General features: G+C 45.6%; 1 protein-coding gene across 1 annotated transcript in view; it reads left to right on the plus strand.

Annotated features, from left to right (window-relative positions):
- Nucleotides 1–1,427: 1,427 nt before the first annotated feature.
- LOC109925299 (epithelial cell adhesion molecule-like) overlaps nt 1,428–17,106 on the plus strand; it is a 30,400-nt gene continuing 14,721 nt past the window's right edge. The window contains exons 1-5 of the mRNA XM_020525250.2: nt 1,428–1,721; nt 2,271–2,441; nt 4,190–4,430; nt 9,925–9,996; nt 10,508–10,571. Coding sequence (XP_020380839.1) covers nt 1,649–1,721; nt 2,271–2,441; nt 4,190–4,430; nt 9,925–9,996; nt 10,508–10,571 — 621 coding nt within the window. The 5' untranslated portion in view covers nt 1,428–1,648. The remainder of the gene's footprint in view (nt 1,722–2,270; nt 2,442–4,189; nt 4,431–9,924; nt 9,997–10,507; nt 10,572–17,106) is intronic.

Genomic DNA, 17,106 nt, shown 5'->3' on the forward strand with positions numbered 1-17,106 from the left:
TTCGACATCTCTGTTTCCGTTCCTGTGGATAGACTGGCCACTAGTATCCACTACAAACCCACTGACTTCCACAGCTACCTGGACTGTACATCCTCACATCCTGCTTCCTGTAAAGACTCCATCTCATTCTCTCAGTTCCTCTGCCTCTGTTGCATATGTTCAGATGAGGCCAACTTCGACAAGGGAGCCTCGGAAATGTCCACCTTCTTCCTCAACTGAGGATTCCCCAGCTCTGTTGTCGACAGGGCCCTCAGGTGGGACCGAACCCATCTCCCACCGTTCCGCCCTCACCCTTTGTCTTCCCTCCCGCAACAGCGATAGGGTTCCCCTTGTCCTTACCTACCATCCCACCAGCATCCACATCCAGATCATCAGACGCCATTTCCGCCACCTCCAGCGAGATGCCACCACCGGACACATATTCCCCTCCCCTCTCTTGTCCGCCTTCTGCAGGGACTATTCTCTCCGGGACACCCTTGTACACACCTCCTTCACCCCCAACACCCCCCACAGCACTTTCCCCTGTAACCGGCGAAGGTGCAACACCTGCCCATTTGTCTCCTCCCTCCCCAGTATCCAAGGGCCCAAACACACTTCCCAAGTGAAGCAACATTTCACCTGGACTTCCCAGAATCTAGTCTACTGCATTCGCTGCTCACAATGTGATCTCCTCTACACTGGGGAAACAAAGCGTAGACTGGGTGACTGCTTCGCAGAACATCTCGCAAAAAAGACCCTGAACTACCTGTTGCCTGCTACTTCAACACACCACCCTGTTCCACGGCCAATATCTCTGTCTCAGGCTTGCTGCAGTGTTCCAGTGAAGTTCAACACAAGCAGGAAGAACAACACCTCATTTTTCACTTAGGGACCCTGCAGCCCTCCAGACTCAATATTGTGCTCAATAATTTTAGGGCCTGAACTCTCCCATGTCCTAGTCCCCTACCCCACACACCAGGCCTTGTTACCACATAGTCTGGCAATACACACCCCTGTTGTTAGTCACTAACAGTCCTCATTAACAACTATTCACCTTCCCAGCCTGATTGTTAGCAACTCCTTTGTCTATCCAACTGTCTTTCTCTCTCTTTGGTCTCTCTGCCCACCTATTGTTTACTCCTACCCTCTTTCCCCCCCACCCTACGTTCTGCATATAAACCGACATTTTCCCAGCTACCATCAGTTCTGAGGAAGGGTCACCGGACCCGAAATGTCAACTCTGAATTTTCTTCACAGATGCTGCCAGACCTGCTGAGCTTTTCCAGCAACTTCTCTTTTTGTTCCTGATTTACAGCATCCCCAGTTCTTTCAGTTTTTATTTCGTTTTTTTTCTGCATTTATTCATGTCCGCAAGTCTTTGTGTGCTGTCCTGAGTTCCCTGGTACAAGAGTGGCTATTTATAATTTATATCAGTGACGAAATAGGGACACATTAACTAAACTCTGGGCAGGTGCTTGGTGACTGTCCTTAAAAGACAAGTTGTGCCTTGAAGGTATATATACAATCCAGGCTGTTAAATATAAACAGCCCAGCATTTGCCTGACTAATTTAACCTGCTAAAGCTGAAGGTGATCTGGTCACTAGGCCGTCAGACTGGCACTCTGCTGAGAGTGGCGAGTGAGGGGGTTCCACACTGAGGAGCGCAGACATGGGCAGGACTGGCCTCCTGTTTATGGTGCTGCTGCTAACTGATTATGTTCACACAGTCTCAGCGATACCAGGTAAGCCGACAAGGTGAACTTCAGCAGACAGCTTCATTGCTCAGATCTTTGCGTATAGGAGCTAGAACATCATGTTGAGGAGGGATGAGGAGTGGGGTGAGGGGATGAGGAGTGGAGCGAGAGGGGGTGATGAGTGGGACAAAGGGGGATGAGGAGTGGAATGGGAGGTGATGAGTGGGGTGGGGGGATGATGAGTGGGGTGGGCGTGGGGGGGAGTGGGGGGATGGGGGTGGGGGGTGATGACAGAATGAGTTGGGGAATAGGGAGGAGGAGTGGGGTGGGGGTGATGACGGAGTGGGATGGGGGGATGAGGAGTGGGGGTGATGATGGAGTGGGTTGAGGGGGAGGGAGGAGGAATGGGGTGGGAGGGGAGTGGGTCAGCCGATGGTTGGAGGGAGCGAGGGGGAAGTAGGGAGCTGAGGGAGGCCTGTGAAAGAGGGGAAGTGTGGATGAAGAACAGAATTGTGAGAAAGGTAGCAGAGGAGTTGCTGAGGGGCCAGAGGAAGTGACTGCCCCCTCTCTCTGTCTCTCTCTCTCACTCTGTGCCAGATGATGAATGCCCTGATGCCTATCCAGCCCGAGAGAACTGTGAGTTTGATGAAGTCTGTGAGGATGCCAGCTGTAAGTATAACCAGTATGTGACCTGCCACCTGAATCGCTGTGGAACCTGTGAGGCTGTTTTCCGTGGCTATGACAACCTGACTGTCAGCTGTAACCAATGTGAGTCACCATGTCACTCTGTCTCTGCACTGGTTCTCTGTGTGAATGTAAATCTGACCTAGGCACCTCTTCACTTTCCACTCTGTACAGAAAGGCCCCACCTTTAACAATGAACTTATAAAAACTACAGGCACATCCACGCTGCCACACGCTAACGGAGCAGTAAATCATATACTCAGTCAGACTCCGGCACCAGGAAATTAATTAATCGCAATTGGAACACGTAGCACATCACCAATTTAATGCCATAATTGGACAATGCTGTGCTTGTACTCTACTAGTTTTTATATAAATTAAATATATATATATATATTTATATATGTTCCAAATCAGTCTGTTTAGAAATGTTATTATACACCACTGGGATAGATGGGACTTGTACCCTTTTGGCTGAGAGGTAGGGACATTGCCACTGTGCTACAAGAGCCATCTGCTAAGTTTACAGAGTTATAGTTTGGGCAGTACGTTCCATGTGGTATATTTCTATATTGTATATACATACATAGCATATAGGATCTTGTCTATCTCATGTAATATAACCCCCAATGTGTGGCTCTCTTGGTAGCACACCGGTTTCTGGGATTCAGTTCCACTCCAGAACATGGTCATAAAAACCTTGGCAGAGGGTGACAATTTAAGGCTGGGGAATTTCTTCTCAGAGGGTTGAGAGTCTTTGGAATTCCTTGCCACAGACAGCTGTGGGGGCAGAGACCTTGTGCATATTTAAGGCTGAGACAGAGAGAGATTCTTGATCAGCCGGAGAATCAAGGATTACGGGGAAAGGCAGGAAGGTGGACGTGAGGAATATGGGATCAGCCATGATCCTACTGAATGGTAGAGCAGACTCTAGGGGCTGAATGGCCTACTCCTGTTCCTAGTTCCTATGGTTTTATGGAGTGCTGCGTTGTCAGGGCTGTTGCCTTCCGCATGAGACATTAAGCCAGGATGAGGTTTTCAAAAACTTAGCACCACGTTAAAAACAGAAAGCAGGGGAGTTCTCCCCAGTGACCCAGCTAACAGTTAATCCTTCAACCAGCACCACATGAAAAACAGATCCTCTGCTCATTACCTTGTTGTGTTTGTTGGATGCAAATCAACTCTTGGATTTCCTACAACAGTGACCAGATTTTCAAATGACTGTGTTGGCTATGAAGCTACTTGAGATACTCTTAAGTCATGAAAGGTGCTATAGAAATGTACATTTTTTACAGTGTAAAGAATAAGATATAAAGTAATGTTTATCATGCTCATACAATTAAATATAGGAAAATTTGAAGTGTACTTAATGTACAACATATGTCAGAGTATGTTTAAAAATGTGGGGAGATGATGTTATTGGATCAGTAATCCAGGTGAATGTTCTGGGTCATGTATTCAATTACCACCAATGACGGATGGTGAGATTCGAATTTGATAGAGAGTAAACAGCTGGCTAAATGATGGCAGTCAATTGCTTCTTTAAGAAGTAACCCATCTGGTTCACTAATGTTCTTTGGGGAAGGAAATCTGCCATCCCACCTGGTCTGGCCTACATGTGACTCCAGACCCACAGCAATATGGTTGATGTTTACCTGCCCTGTGATTGGCTGAGCAAGACACTCAATTCAAGGGAAATTAGAGGTGGATAATAAATTCTGGTCCTGCTAGTGACACCCACATCCCGTGTTATCTGTACTTATCTCTGTGCCTGAGATATGTTGTATCGACTGCCTCGGTTTTGATGCGCTGGTTCCTTTCGATCTTTCCAGTGACCCCGAAATGCCGGCTATTGCACCTGGAGATGCTTCACAAGATGCGCACGGCCAGTAGCCACCCTGGTGGCAGGAGGGTGGATGACCTGTATGACCCAGACTGTGAGACCAATGGCACCTTCAAGGCCAAGCAGTGTGATGATGACTCCAACCTTTGCTGGTGTGTGGACAGTGCTGGAGTCAGGCTCACCGACAAGACAGGCGATGACCCCAAATGTGACCAGCTCGTCCGTGTCCAGTGAGTTCTGTTCTGTGACCTTCAGCTTTCTCTCAGGAACGACCCGCACTACACTCTCCCACACTCCTCACCCTGGATGGCTTGGGAATGGGTGACACAGCCTGGCATGGGTATGAGAGCACGTATGGGTGGGTCCCTGCACTCAGCCAGAGCTGGAAGCAGGCATCCCTAATATAAGGTTATGAGCTTGCTTGCCGAGCTGGCTGGTTATCGTGCAGGCGTTTCGTTACCATACTAGGTATCATCATTAGTGCAGCCTCCAATGAAGCAATGTTGTTCTACTCCATTTGGAATTTATACTGCCTGGTCCGTTAAGTTGGGTAGTGTCATTTCTGGTTCTGTTCTGTTTGAGTTTGTATATGGGGTCCAATTCTATATGTTTGTTAATTGCATTACAAATTGAAATTGCCTCTAGGAGTTCCCGTGTGTGTCTATTTTTGGCTTGAGCTAGGATGGTCATGTTGTCCCATGGCCTTCATTTTCCGAGTGTACTGAGATGAGGGAAAGTTCATTGTGTCATTTAACTGGTGTTCATTGTGCACTCGGACTTTGAAGGCCATCAGTTTAACTGGGACAATGTAACCATAGTAGCCCAAGCCAAACATAGACACGCATGGGAATTCCTAGAGGCCTGGTTTTCAACCCGTAAAGCAATCAACAAACATGTGGAATTAGACCCTATATACAAACCCATGCAGAACAAAACCGGAAATGACAGTACACACTGTAACGGAGCGGATCATACAAATTCCAAGTGCAGTAGAACAACATCGCTTCGTCGGAGGCCACGCTGACAATGTTACCTAGCATGGTGATGAAACGCCTGAATGATAACAAGCCAGCTTGGCGAGCAAGTCAACAACCTCGTCCACAACCCGAGCTACAGATCTTTGCAAGAACCTTAAATCCCTAATGTGAGATTGTGGGGTAGGGTAGGGGAGAAAGTCAAGCTAAGTTCTACAGCTCCAGACGTTCCATGTTTCCTTCTGGAGCTCCCCGCTGTTTGATGACAGGTAGTCGCTCTCTTTCCTACTCTCAGTAGCACCAGGGCTGGATGAGACTATTCAGCCCATTCAGTCACTACTAGCTGTGGGAAGGAGCTGTCCAATTAGTCTCTTCTTAACCTTCCCTTCTTACATCCTCTCCATTTGCCTGGACAAGTACAATTCCCACAAAATAACTTCTTTATTCAATTGTGGGACGTGGGTGTCACTGGCTGGCCAACATTTATTGCCCATTCCTGAGTTGCCCTTGAAGAGACTTTGTAGCGATTGGTACAACTGAGTGGCTTGCTGGGCCATTTCAGAGGGCAATTGAGAGTCAACCACATTGCTGTGGGTCTGGAGTCACATGTAGGCCAGACCAGGTAAGGATGGCAGATTTCTTTCCCTGAAGGGCATTAGTGAACCAGATGGGTTTTTCCGACAATGATTTCATTGTCATCAGTCGATTTTTAATTCAGATTTTTTAAAAATATTGAATTCAAATTCCACCATCTGCCATGGACATGAGCTGAGTTACTGGATTAATAGTCCAGTGATAATACCACTAGGCCACTGCCTCCCATTCCTGAATAAGATATTATTAAACTGGAGAGGGTGCAGAGAAGAGTTACCAGGATGTTGTTGGGATGGAAGGTTTGAGTTATAAGGAAAAGCTGGATAAATGTTTTTCACTGGAGCATCGGAGGCTGAGGGGTGACCTTATACAGTTCTACAAAATCATGAGAGGCTTAGACAGGGTGAATAGCCAAGGTTCTTTCCCAGGGTAGGGGAGTGCAAAAGTAGAGGGCATAGGTCTAAGGTGAGAGGGGAAAGAGTTAAAAAGGACCTTAGGGGGAACGTTTTCACACAGTGGGTGGTGTGTATATGGAATGAACTGCCTGAGGAAGTGGTGGAGGCTGGTATAATTACAACACTTAAAAAGACATTTGGACAGGTACATGATTAAGAAAGGTTTAGAGAGATATGGGCCAAACACAGGCAAATAAGAGATAGTAGGAACTGCCGATGCTGGAGAATATGAGATAACAAGATGTAGAGCTGGATGAACACAGCAGGCCAAGCAGCATCAGAGGAGCAGGAAAGCTGACGTTTCGGGTCTGGGCCCTTCTTCAGAAAATGAAGAACGGTCCTTCTTTCTCTGAAGAAGGGTCCAGACCCGAAACGTCAGCTTTCCTGCTCCTCTGATGCTGCTTGGCCTGCTGTGTTCATCCAGCTCTACATCTTGTTATCACAGGCAAATAAGACTTAGTTTAGTTTGGGAAGATGGTTGGCATAGACAAGTTGGACCGCAGGGGTCTGTTTCCATGCTGTATGGCTCTATGACTCTACGTACACCAATATCCCCCGCTATCACCATGGTACATATACCGATATCCCTCCGCTATCACCACGGTACATATACCGATATTCCCCCGCTATCACCATGATACATATACCAATATCCCCCCCACTATCACCATGGTACATATACCAATATCCCCCCCCACTATCTCCATGGTATAAATACCGACATGCCCCCACTATCACCAAGGTACATATGCCAATATTCCCCCGCTATCATCACGGTACATATACCGATATCCCCCCAGCTATCACCATGGTATATATACCGATATCTGCCCCACTATCACCATGGTTCATATACCGATATCCCTCCCACTATCACCATGGTACATATACCGATATCCCCCCAATATCACCATGGTACATATATCGATATCCCCTCACTATCACAATGGTACATATACCGATATCCCCTCCACTATATCCATGGTATATATACTGATATACCCCCCACTATATCCATGGTATATATACCGAACTCTCACCACTGCCACCATGGTATATATACAGATAGCAGCTCTGCCAGCCTGGTATCCTCTGTGGTGATGTTCACTGGAGCCATCTGTAATGTCTTGGGTAGATTCACTGCTAGCAATCTTTCTTATTGGCATCCATCCTAAACTGCTGATACGAGTGAGAAATGATGTCGACTTTGGCAGAAGATAAACTCAGTCTTAACAAACAGTAATGGTTTATTGCAAAGTACTTAATAATAATTAATATTACATCTGGGACACATGAGAATCTCTTGCAAGACTGAGTAAGAGTGAGTACACATTACTGTTCCCTACAGTAATACTAGCACATTGACTGGGGAGGAGATAGCCTCATGATAACATTACTAGGTCATTGATCCAGAGACCCAGCTGATGTTCTGGGGACCCGAGTCCAAATCCCACTATGACAAACATGGAAATTGAATTAAATTAAAGTCTGGAGTTAAGAATCTAATGATGACTATGAATCCGTTGCTGATTATCAGGAAAAGAACCAACTAGTTCACTAATGTCCTTTAGGGAGGGAATTATTATCCTACATGTGACTGCAGACCCACAGCATTGTTGTTGACTCAGCTGCCCTCAGGGTAATTCGAAATAGGCAATAAATGCTGGTCCAGTCAGTGATGCCCACTTCGTGAATGAATTGTAAAAGAACTGGAACACTCAAGCACACACATTGATTAACTTCTTCCTGGAACGGAGGGGTGGCCTATCCTGATGGGGGCGTGCTCATCTCATCATGTCAGTTAACCCCTTCAAATAAAGACTGTCTTTTATACAACAGTTTGAGCCATTTCTTCCTAAACCACCCTTTCCAAGAGCTCTTGATGATAGGCACAGAATGTACATGTTGGCACAACAGATCAGAAGTGGCCACATTTACCTAATGTGAAAAGCGGATCTCTCTGTAATGGTATCAGTGTGTTTTGCAGAGTTGTTCCCTGGAATTGTTATACAGTCATAGAGATGTACAGCATGGAAACAGACCCTCTGGTCCAACTCGTCCATGCCAACCAGATATCCTAAATAAATCTAGTACCATTTGCCAGCATTTGGCCCATATCCCTCTAAACCCTTCCTATTCATGTACCCATCCAGATGCCTTTTAAATGCTATAATTGTACCAGCCTCAACCACTTCCTCTGGCAGCTCATTCCATACATGCACCACCCTTTGCGTGAAAAAGTTGCCCCTTAGGTCCCTTTTAAATCTTTCCCCTCTCACCTTAAACCTATGCCCTCTAGTTTTGGACTCCCCCACCCTGGGGAAAAGACCTTGGCTATTCACCCTGTCCATGCCCCTCATAACCCCTATAACATCACTCCTCAGCATCCGATTATTATTTTAAATTTTCACAATCCATGATTCACTTCACATAGTCAAGTGAGACAGTGATAGACCAGGTGATCTCCAACTACCACAAACTCATCTGGGGTAATTAATTGTTAAACTTGGTTTGAAACTGAAGATCAGCTCTGATTGCATTCAATAACGAAGCAGATTTGATGAGCTGAATGATCTACTCCTGCTCCTATATCTTATATTCTGATGTATAACCTGTTTGAGTTTCATGGTGGCTGATTTCATTCAAAACAAAAGTACTCAGTGAAAGAAGAGACACACTATCGAGATTTTTCCATCGTCAGGACAGATGCAAGAATGCCAAATTTCAGAGTGAGCAACAATTTATGCTGCATGAGAAAAGGCTGCTGATTGGTTCAGACATTGTTATGGAGATTGTACCAGGGATGACTGAGCCTCCCATGTTTTACTTTAATTTGAAATAGGTGCAATGTCTGACATGTTCCTGTTCTGTGCAGAGCAGTGTCTGGGTGAAATTCCAGTAAATCCGCAACACCACAGGCCTCCCTGATGATCTGTTTGTCTAACTCTTAGCACACTCATTGTCCCCTTTGGGAATTGGCATCCTAACGTCTTTCCTGGTAATAAAAATCATCAACTGCACAATTCATTTCCAGCAATACTCAAATTCTGTAAAACCAAGAGATTAAAGTCACAGGTTGTCAAATCCATAATGGTCCAATCACAAAATCTGTGAAATATTGTGTTGGTTTCCCTCGTAAATTCCGTTGCCAATGGGACAAGGTAACAGGCAATATATATGGGTGTATGGCATCCCCGACTAAATCAGGAAAAGCTGCTTTGTTCTAATCATAAATCACCTTCCTGGCATTTGCCTGATATTGTTTCATAGAATCATCAAATCCCTACAATGTGGGGATATGCCCTTTGGCCCAACAAGTCTACACTGACCCTCAGAGCATCCCACCCAGACCTATCCCCCCCTATAAGCATACCTAATCTACACATCCCTGAACACTATGGTCAATTTAGCATGGCCAATCTACCTAGCCTGCACGTCTTTGGACTGTGGGAGGAAACTGGAGCACCCGGAGGAAACCCACTCAGACACAGGGAGAACGTGCAGACTCCACACAGACAGTCACCTGAGGCTGGAATCAAACCCAGGTCCCTGGTGCTGTGAGGCAGCAGTGCTAACCACTGAGCCACCACGCCACCCCCATACTCAGTTTACTCAGGGACAAATGTTTGCATGAGGTTAATTGGTGAGCCATTTATGTGAGGGTGAATTGAGTAAACCTACCTCTCCCTGTTCTCCCACAGCCTCATTCAGATCGATTTCAGCTTCAAAGTGGAGTTTGTCTTCCTCAAGATGAAGGAGCAAGCTCTGCGCCGGTGAGTTCGTTTGGAATCTCTGTGTGTGGTGACGTGGTATTGAACGAGTTGGTGTCTATCACTGGGCAGGAGGGGAAGGGAATGTTAGCCAGAGCTCCTGTACCTTCTCACTGTCCACTGTATACCAGAGTGTGCATCCACTGTCCACCAGCCTGAACATCCAAGCAATCTGGTGTCACATTAACTCAATTTTTTAACTCCCTACAAGTTGTGTCAAACCTGCTGTGTATTTGCCTGTGCTGACACATTTTGCCCTTCCATACTAAAACTGTCTTCATTTACAGGATCTGTATCCCTCTATTCCTTTTGTCAAAACATAAGCCTTTTCTTTGCAAGAGTGTAGAGACCCACCTTCGTAAGTTCTTCCTGATGAAAATCTCTCTGTCCCGGTGTAGTCCTTGTACACTGCAGGAGGTTAATCCCATTGTTCACAGTGAAACCCCACTTCTAAACTAACCACTGAGAAATTCAAAGTTGGAGTCAGGAAGGTAACTTGTTTCTTGTGTTTCAGGAAGGTGGCCATTAAACTGGTTAAAGAGTACACGCTAAAGGCAACTCAGATCCTGGAAATTAAGGCAAGTATCTGATTCCTAACTTCAGGTTCCTACAGTGCTATTCAGGGGAGCATGAGGAATCTTTCAGGTATCCTGGTCAGTATTAATCCATCACAATGGCGGAGTGGTATTATTGCGAGACTATTAATCCAGAGACCCAGCTTGTGTTCTGGGCCCCTGGGTTCGAATCCTGCTATGGTAGATATGGAAGTTGAATTTAATAAAAATCTGGAATTAAGAGCCTAATGATGACCATGAATACATTGTAGATGGTCAGGAAAAGCCTATCTGGTTCACTAATGGCCTTTAGGGAAGGAAATCTGCCATCCTTACCTGGTCTGGCCTACATGTGACTCCAGACCCACAGCAACGTGGGTGATTCTTAACTGCCCACTGGGCAAGTTGGGATGGACAATAAATGCTGGCCTAACCTTCATCCCATGAATGAATACAGAAAAAAAATCCTGATTAAAAATATAGTCCTGTCATCTCTCAGTCAAAAGTTCATATGTTTGCTCTAAACATTTGAGTGCAAAATTTAGATTGTCTCTCATCGTGCAGTACTGAAGGGTGTCACACTGCCAGGGGTACCATCTCTGGATAAGACCTTGAACTAGGGCTCCCTTTACCCTCTCAGGTGGATGTAAATGATCCCCTGGCTAACATTTTAAAGAGGGTTTGGCTGTGGAGTGGTTCCCTAGAAATGGGGAGATGACAGCATTGTAGTCAGGTCACTCGGTGGGGTAGTAATCCTGATGCTTTGGGTTCAATTCCCACCAACGCCAATGGTGGAATTTAAAAATTCAATAAATAACTCAGATATTGTCAATCTCAGTAAAGTGATAATGAAGAAACACCTCCACACCTTGTTATCTCAAAGTCCAGCATCATCGGTTCCTACCATCTCTGAATGAAGAAACACTGACTGGTGTAAAACCTATCTGTTTCACTAATGTCCTTTAGGGAAGGAAACTGTCATCCTCATCTGCTCTGGCCTACATGTGACTCCTGACCCACAGCAATGTGGTTCACTCTTAACTGCTCCCAGACAATTAGGGATGAGCAATAAATACTGGTCTAACCAATGATGTCCAGATCCTTTAAACAAATAAAACATTAATACAGATCATTTAATGGAAAAACAGGAACAGAAGAAGTAACACCAGACTCAAAACATTAACTGTGTGTCTCTCTGTCCAGGGATGCTGCCAGACCTGCTGTATTTCTGCAGCACTTTCTGAGTTTATTTCAGATTTACAGCCTCTGCAGGACTTTGCTTTTACCTGAACGTTTGTTGCATGTTAGTTTTTGGGACCTTGCCTGTGTCCAAAATTTCTGTCAAAGTTTTCCGCATCATGACAGGGACTACGCTCCAAAAACTCATCACTGGCTGTAAGGGTATAATAGTATCAAAGAGGCCAATCAAAGGGGACTGTTAATCCAGAGACCCAAATAGTGTTCTGGGGACCCGGGTTCAAATTCTGCCACGGCAGATGGTGGAATTTGAATTCAATAAATATCTGGAACTAAGAGTCAAATGATGACCGTGAATCCATTGTCAATTGTTGGAAAAACCCATCTGGTTCACTAATGTCCTTTAGGGAAGGAAATCTGCCATCCTTACCTGGTCTGACCTACATGTGACTCCAGACCCACAGCAATGTGGTTGACTCTTAACTGCCCTCTGGGCAATTAGGGATGGACAATAAATGCTGCCTAGCCAGTGCCGCCCCCATCCCATGAATGAATAAAGAAAAAGAAAAAAAAATTGACCCATTGTGTCCACCCAGGCCCATCCTATAACCTGGCATTTCCCATGGCTAACCCACCTAGCCTGCACATACGTGGATATTATGGGTAATTTAGCATGGTCAATCTATCTGCACACCTTTGGAGTGTGGGATGAAGCCCATGGAAAGAATGTTCAAACTCCACACAGAGGGTCACCTGAGGGTGGAATTGAACCTGGGACACTAGCGCTATGTGGCAGTAGTGCTAACCATTGAGCCACTGTACGACCTGGCACAGAAATGTGAGTTCTTTTCTTCCCTTATGGTTATGTCTCTATCAAAGTCAGAAATGACACTCTTTGTGACTGTGATGATTTAAACATTCTCTTCTTGACCACAATTGCCCACAATTCTCTTCTTGCAATGTCTTCCCACTGTCATCCAGCTGTGTGCAATGTTTCCGACCTGATTAAATGCTTACGCGACCAGTCAGTGTCACATACAATGGTTTCTCTGTCTGCTCCCAAAGCATCTTTGGCTTCCCCTGAGGATCTCCTTCTCTCCCTATCTCCCATCTCCATGTAGTCCCTTGAGAACAGTGAGTGCAGAAGCAGTTTACAAGAATAGTTTGAAGGGATGAGAGACTTCAGCTATGAGGATACATTGAAGATGTTTGCACTGTGTCCCTGGAGGAAACCTGATAGAGATTTTCAGAATTATGACCGGGCTGGACAGAGTAGATTGGGAGAAGCTGTTCGCACTGTAAAAGGAACAGGAATGACAGGTCATAGATTTAAAGTGATGTGCAAAACAAGCCAGGGTGAAGTCAGGAGAAACTATTTCACACAATTGAGAAACTCAAGAGGAGTATTGGATGCTTATTTGAATAGTAATGGTGTGGCAGGGATATGGGGAAAAAGGAAGAGATTAGGAGAAGGGTTACAGCTAGTGTGGATATGATGGGCTGAATGGCCTACTTATGCACCATAATGACTCTGTGATTCTGTGACAGCTCCCTCCAATAACACAAGTCAGTTTACACACATACGCTAACCCCAGTCTGACCTTTCCAAGCAGCGCTCTCAATACCTCCACTATCTCTGATTTCTTAACATCGATAAGCTGACATCTGATGCTGGGTCAACAGAAAATGCCCTCCAGTTAGTTTTTGGGAAGACTGATGCTTTTTTTGGTCTCCATTCTAAACTCTGTTCCCTAGCAACTGACTCCATCTCCTCTTCTTGGCAACAGTGCAATACTAAACCGGTTTGTTCGTAATGGTGCTGTCATTTTTGATCCCGAGATGAGCAACATATTCAGGCTGTCATTAATCTCCATAACATTGCCCACATAGTTACTTGTCTGTTCCAATTCCCCCCTGGCTGCACCCACACACTCCACCTTCAGTCAACCATCAACAGGTAAGCTGCACCTTGATATCGTACTGTAACTCTCATCCTCATTATCAAATTACACTTTGGTCTAGTTTGGCCCTTCCTGTCTCTGGAACCTCTACCTAACCTACGACCCCACTCCTCAGGAGTGTCTTGCCTCAGGAGTGACCCCCACCTCCCTATTTTAGTTGCTCCATCATTGGCTACCTTGGTGTTAAACTCTGCAGTACCCTCTCTGCCTAAATCTCCTCTTTTCCCTCACTCCTTGAGGTTTACCTCTTTGATCAGACTATTGTTATCATCCCTTATCTCTTGCCAAGCTTAGTGTCTCTACTGATCATAGAATCCCTACAGTGTGGAAACAGGCCATTCGGCCCAACAAGTCCACACCGCCCCTCTGAAGAGCATCCCACCCAGACCCATTCCCCTACCCCTACATTTCCCTTGTCTAACCCACTAACCTAAACATCCCTGAACACTATGGGGCAATTTAGCATGGCCAATCCACCTAGCCTGCACATCTTGGACTGTGGGAGGAAACCGGAGCACCCGGAGGAAACCCACGCAGACACGGCGAGAATGTGCAAATTCTACACAGTCGCCGAAGGCTGAAATCAAACCCAGGTCTCTGGCGCTGTGAGGCAGCAATGCTAACCACTGAGCCATCATGCCTATGAAGGGAATCGGGATAACCCTGGAAATTACAGGCCAGTTAGTCTTACGTCATGGTGGGCAAATTATTGGAAAGGAGAGATAGGATTTATGATCACTTGGAAAGGCACAGATTGATTCGTGACAGTCAGCATGGATTTGTGAGGGGTAGAACGTGCCTCACAAACCTTATTGAATTCTTTCAAGAGGTGACCAAACACGTGGATGAAGGTAGAGCAGTGGATGTGGTAAACATGGATTTGAGTAAGGTGTTTGATAAGGTTCCCCATGGTAGGCTCATGCAGAAGGTAAGGAGGCATGGGATAGGGGGAAATGTGGCAGATTGGATTCAGAATTGGCTGACCCTTAGAAGACAAAGGGTGGTTGTGGACAGAAAATACTCAACATGGTGCTCAGTTACGAGTGGTGTACCACAAGGATCTGTTCTGGGTCCTCTTCTATTTGTGATTGTTGTAAATGATTTGGATGAAGGAGTGGAAGGGTGGATTAGCAAGTTATCGGACGATACGAAGGTGGGTCGCGTTGTGGACAGTGCAGAGGGCTGTTCTGGGTTACAAAGGGACATTGATAGGATGCAGAGCTGGGCTGAGAAGTGGCAAATGGAGTTTAAACCTGAAAAGTGTGAGGTGATTCATTTTGGAAGGACAAACTTGAAAGCAGAATACAGAGTTAACGGAAAGATTGTTGGCAGTGTGGAGGAGCAGAGGGATCTTGGGGTTCATGGTCACAGTTCCCTGAAAGCTGCCAACCAGGTGGGTAGAGTTGTTAAGAAGGTGTATGGTGTGTTAGCTTTCATTAATAGAGGGACTGAGTTCAAGAGCCGTGAAGTTATCCTCCAGCTGTACAAAAGCCTGGTTCGGCCACATCTGGAGTATTGTGTCCAGTTCTGGTCACTTCATTACAGGAAAGATGTGGAAGTGTTGAAAAAGGTGCAGAGGAGATCTACCAGGATGTTGCCTGGAATGGAGCGAAGGTCTTACGAGGAAAGGTTGAGAGAGCTAGGGCTTTTCTCTTCAGAATGACGAAGGATGAGAGGTGACTTGATAGAGGTGTACAAAATGATCAGAGGTATAGATACAGTGGACGGCCAGAGACTTTTTCCTAGGGTGGAGTTAGCTATTACGAGGGGGCATAGTTTTAAAGTGAGTGGAGGTAAATATAGGGGAGTCGTCAGAGGTAGGTTCTTTACTCAGAGAGTGGTCGGAGCGTGGAATGCATTGCCGGAGAGGGTAGTGGAGTTGGCCTCATTAAGCGGCATTTAAGCAGCAACTAGATAGGCATATGGATGATAGTATAAGGTAGGGGTGGAGGTTAGATAGACCTTAGGATTAGGGTAAAATTTCGGCACAACATCATGGGCCGAAGGACCTGTACTGTGCCATACTGTTCTATGTTCTATGGGTGCTGATGAATGATGGGTGTTGTGAGGCACTTGTGGGATATTTACTCACATTGAGAGGTGCTATACTAACACAGTTTGTTGTTGTGATATCTTTAAACCACGTCAGGCACATCTCTGAGTGTTGGCTCATATAGTACCTTACATGGGTTGATGAGCTGGACGGTGAGGTGTTGATCATTCCCCAAATGGAGAGAGAGAGGTTTGTTATACCCCATCTATCTAGGAGATGTGGGCTGGCTACTTGAAGATGTATTGATAATGCTGTTGGAGCAAGGAACACAACAATAAATTCCCACTCATTCCTGGGGAGCATCACGGTCGGTGATTCTCATTAACACTGAAGATGGTGACTGTACCTCAGCAGGGCATGAAGCAAGTGCGGTGCACACTTTTACCCCAGCAAGGGTCTTTTTTAAAATCACAAGAAAGCAAAGAATAGATTCTCAGTGGCAAGAAGGTTACTTTTGGAATATTGCATTCAATTCTGATCTGCCTATAATAGGAAGGATGTTGTGAAACTTGAAAGGGTCAGAAAAGATTTACAAGGATGTTGTCAGGGTTGGAGGGTTTGACATATAGGGAGAGGCTGAATAGGCTGGGGCTATTTTCTCTGGAACATTGGAGGCTGAGGGGTGACCTTATAGAGGTTTCATTGGATAAACATATGGATGATAATGGAATAGTTTAGGTTAGATGGGCTTCAGATTGGTTTCACAGGTTGGCGCAGCATCAAGGGCTGAAGGGCCTGTACTGCGCTGTAATGTTCTATGTTCTATAAAATCCTGAGGGGTGTGGATAGGCTGAATAACCAAGGTCTTTTTCCTGAGGGTAGGGGAGTCCAAAACTAGAGGGCATAGGTTTAAGGTGAGAGGGGAAAGATTTAAAAGAGAACTAAGGACCAACATTTTCATGCAGAAGGTGGTGTGTGTATGGAACGAGCTGTCAGAGGGAGTGGTGGAGGCTGGTACAATTACAACATTTAAAAGGCATCTGGATGGGTACATGAACAGGAAGGGTTTAGAGGGATATGGGCCAAATGCTGGCAAATGGGACTGGATTTATTTAGTATGTCTGGTCGGCATGGATGAGTTAGACTGTTTTCATGCTGTACAACTCTATGACTCTATGAGTCCATGAGGCATACAGTAATTATTGTGCAGATAATTCAAGAAGGATTGATACCTGAGTGGTGACCTTTTACTGTTTATGTTGAGGTTTTTCTAAGTCCAGTTACTTTTGTTTGGAAATGTGCAGTGATAGTCCTTTCTACACTCGTGTTCTTTGGAGAAAGACCTGTCTCTTGAATTGTACGTATTTTACATTCACCAGGTCCCAAGAAATAGGAGTTTTCAGTAGGC

The sequence above is a fragment of the Rhincodon typus genome, chromosome 8 (assembly GCF_021869965.1).
Source record: "Rhincodon typus isolate 14 chromosome 8, sRhiTyp1.1, whole genome shotgun sequence".
Lineage (NCBI taxonomy): Eukaryota > Metazoa > Chordata > Chondrichthyes > Orectolobiformes > Rhincodontidae > Rhincodon > Rhincodon typus.